Genomic DNA, 3,859 nt, shown 5'->3' on the forward strand with positions numbered 1-3,859 from the left:
TGATAAAGGAGGCTTACAAATACTACATCTGCTACATGTGCTAGGCACTACGGAAAGCATTTTAAAAACATTACCTCATTTGATCTCTCAGCAACCAAATTTTATGTTGATAGTTAACAGTTTAGAAAGTGGCCAGACTGGGATTTGAACCCAGGCAATAGAAGTTAAGGAAGGCTGTTACTGTATAGCTAAGCTTGTGTATATGTTAATAGTGTTCAAAGCTATCGGCAAATTTTAAAAAGACTCCAGCTAGCCATGTGATATTGATGAGGTATGCAAACCTGCAGTTTTTAACTTTTATCTTTGTAACCACAACAGGCACAGAGGAAAGGTGTGTTATGATTTCGCAGGCAGGGACCGCCTTAGAGTTTACATGGGTAGAGATTTCATGTGGTCCAAAACACTGGGTTGAGAGAGAGGCTGAGTCTTTAAAGGGAAATATAAGAAACAAACACCTATAATTTTCTTATGAAATCTTTTTTATTAACAGGACAGTAATTTGTTTCTACCCATAGCCATGAAGACAAGGTAACAGGCTAACTCCTCTCCACATCACGCAAGGAGAAAGCAGAGGCCACACGGAGGTTAGGAACAGGCTGATTCCGAGATAGACTGTGAGGAGACACAGGTGGCCACGGTCTGGAAGGAGGTCATGGCCCAGGTGGGGCCAGTAGCCACCTGGCTGTTCCAACACTTCAACTCATCCCCTAATGTTAGCCGTCCTGTGCTTGGGACTGGCTGGGCCATACTCTCTCTACACTATGCAGTGAGCTTATCCAGTCCCATGACCTCAAGGCATCTATGGCTGATGTCTCCCACGTGTGTATTGCCAACCCTGACATCCTCCTGAGCTCCAGCTTCAATTACTTGCATGACATCTCTCCTGGGACGTCTAACGGACATCTCAGATTTAACATGACGTGCCTTCCCCCACCCCTCGTGTCTCCCTGGAAATGTCCCCCGATTAATAAATAGCCACACCTTCAACCTGGGTGTTCAAGGTCAAACACGAAAGTAGATTATTTTTGTTATTTCATAACTTATTACTCACCTCTGGTCCATGAGGAAACCTCGTTGATTGGTCCACATCCACTAGAGCCTGTCTGTCTCCGCATTTCTTCAGCCTCCACTTCGGCCCAACCCCAGTTGTCTGTCACCTGGGCCAGCTGCAGTACGTCCTAACTGGTCTCCCAGCTTCACCTCTCTCCTGTCCTGCACACGCTTCAGAGCAGCCAGTCACTGGCCTAACATGCAGTGGCGTTTATTCGATTAAATATTTAATATCAGAAACTGACCCCCAGCCACCATTGTGTATTTTTCAGGCCTCTTACAGAGGTGTTTTTGGGGTACCATGTTGCTTTAAGCGAGAGAAATCACACCTGGAGGTACTGGAAGGGCAGTATGCATGCCCAGCGCTGGTGACTACAGGAAGTCACCCCATGTCTCTGGGAAAGCCAGAGCGATACTCAGGGGCATTATCACCGCAGCCCAGGGTGAGCTTGTCCAAGGTTCCCAACCAGCTACCTAGAATTAACCAGTAACATTTCAGGTACAGTGAAGACCCCTTTTCTTTTCATCTCTGCCTCATCCCAACCCCTTCATTTCTTCCCCAGAGGCAACGGCAATCCTGATGTTCAGGCTATGTTTCTATACATACCGTCTTTTCCTCTTTTTTCTCCATTTATTTATTTATTTATTATGTTCTTCATTGTTGACTTTTATACTTTTGCCATGCACATGCACTCTCGTTCACCAGGGCCCCACATCACCCCACCCGCATATACCACATTCTTTGTAAGAGGAAGATTAATCCTCCGTTCTCCAGGGTCCCAGGGAATATCCCCTCCCTCCATCCAGGGTCCCACGGAATACATCCTCCGTCCATCCACGGCCCCTGGGAATACCCTCTCCCCCCATCCCGGGTCCCACGGAACACGCGCTCCCTCCATCTTTGGAGTTTCCGAGCTGTACTTGATTGGGGCATGGGTGAGTGGAGAGACTCCTGCTTACCTGTCTTAAATCTTAAAAGGCGTGGATTTTGCGCGTGCGCGTGCGCGCGCAGGCGCACACGCACACGCACGCGTACGCACGCACCCGCACCCACACTCACCCCCCACACCCACACCCACCCACCCCCATTGAAAACACCTTTATTTATTTAGGAACCAATAACTTTACTGGAAGAAGTGGTGAAACTGGAACATAAAAACTGAAGCGACTGTTTTGCAAGGGCCATAGAGAAACGGGCATGTTCCACACGGTGCCCCGGGGAAGTGACCCCGCGGCTATCGCGGAGGCAGTCCAAGGCTCAGTTCTTGCTGCCGCCCAGGGTGAGCCTGTCGAAGAGGTACTCGGCCAGGCCGGATTTCGGGGCTCCCACCTTGCGCAGCTTGGTGACGTGGTCCCCCAACTCTTTGACGCACATCGCCTGTTGGTGCAGGTAGTGAGTCTCCAGGACACCGCACAGTTGGGTGTCCCCCTTCTGGGTGGCCAGCTGGTGCAGATCGAGCAGCCTCTGGTTCACCACCACGGACAGGTGCAAGGCGCACTCCAGGGCCTTCAGGCCGCTCTCCCAGTTGTTGCGGTCAGGCCTGCTGATGTTGCGCAGGTGGATTTGGCCCCCGCGCTGGTTCTGCAGCTGCATCAGCCTCTCCGCGTGCTCCTTCTCCTTGCTCGACTGCTGCAGGAAGAACTCGACCAAGTGCCTGAGGCCCGCGCCGTCCAAGTAAGACGCCATGGACGCGCACACGTAGGAGGCGTAGAGGTGCAGGGTGATCTGGTAGTTGACGGCGGCCTCGCAGTCAGGGTGGTAGTTGTCAGGCACGGCGGAGGTCCCGGACGGGGTCTCCATGTCTCTATGCGTAGGCTCAGGCGCGGGGCAGCGAGGCCAAGGCGGCGAGGCAGCGGGGGCTGCGGGGCGGCAGCGGCGGGGACGGCAGCGGCAGGGGCGAGGGTGGAGGCTGCAGGCTCTCGGGGTGTCCTGGCACTGGGCGACCCGGGCGGCCGGAGTTTGAATCTGGGGCGCAGGCAGTGGGACTTCGAAATGTTCCCTCCTGGAACCGGGGAGGAGGACACCTGCAGGACTGGCGGACACCTGCAGGACTGGCTGTGCGCAGCACCGGAAATGGGGTCTGTTGCTAGGTGGGGGCAGGGATGGAGGCAGTTTCCTGGGGGGAGGGGCGGCAGCGCGGTGTTCGAGGTTCTGTCAGAGCCTGACGAGGCCCAGTGACTTAGTGCTGAGCGCCTAAGTTTTTAATTTGGCAATATTTCTATTTTCAAGAACTTTCTAGTTTTCTAGTGACTTCCTTTAATAGCACCGTGTTCTCATTTTATAAATACAGTTTCTTATTATTTTGAGAATATTGATTTGGATTTTTTGGTATATATATCTCATCTGTTTGCTCATCAGGATGTTCTCTTTGAGTTTCCTGTAATACTGAATACTCTGTGCCTTTGTATTTAGGAATAAGGTACACATTTGATTAGCTTAGGTGATTAGTTTGCATCTGATCTGCAGTTGTAATGTCCAGTTCACTAACAGACTTCTGTCTGGTAGAGCACAGCCTGTTGATTAGGGAGTAGTATTCTATCTTTGAGACCCATGTCATAGAGTTTGCAAATAAGTTAGGGACTATCCCAAATTCCAAAAACTAGGTATTTTTCTAACATTGAAAGTCTTCTCTGTATCTCTCTTGGAGGAAGATGTATCCATTTGTTTTGTTTCCCTTTTGTTTTGTTGTGTTTCTGATATAGATTCCTTTCTTGAATCTTTGAATGACATAAGGGCAATAATCCACCATTACCTGTACCGCCAGTGTGCACTGGAGCTCGGTAAGAACAAAAAATAAAAATTTAATGT

General features: G+C 50.5%; 1 protein-coding gene across 1 annotated transcript; it reads right to left on the reverse strand.

Moving 5' to 3' along the window:
• Nucleotides 1-2,308: 2,308 nt before the first annotated feature.
• LOC129065178 (ferritin heavy chain-like) lies at nucleotides 2,309-2,851 on the reverse strand. The gene has a single exon (XM_054566408.1). The coding sequence runs from the start codon at nucleotides 2,849-2,851 to the stop codon at nucleotides 2,309-2,311; it is 543 nt and encodes a 180-aa protein (XP_054422383.1).
• Between the last annotated feature and the right edge of the window lie 1,008 nt (nucleotides 2,852-3,859).

Source organism: Pteronotus mesoamericanus, unplaced genomic scaffold (assembly GCF_021234165.1).
Source record: "Pteronotus mesoamericanus isolate MK-2021 breed Mesoamerican mustached bat unplaced genomic scaffold, CSHL_Meso_final contig_173, whole genome shotgun sequence".
NCBI lineage: Eukaryota > Metazoa > Chordata > Mammalia > Chiroptera > Mormoopidae > Pteronotus > Pteronotus mesoamericanus.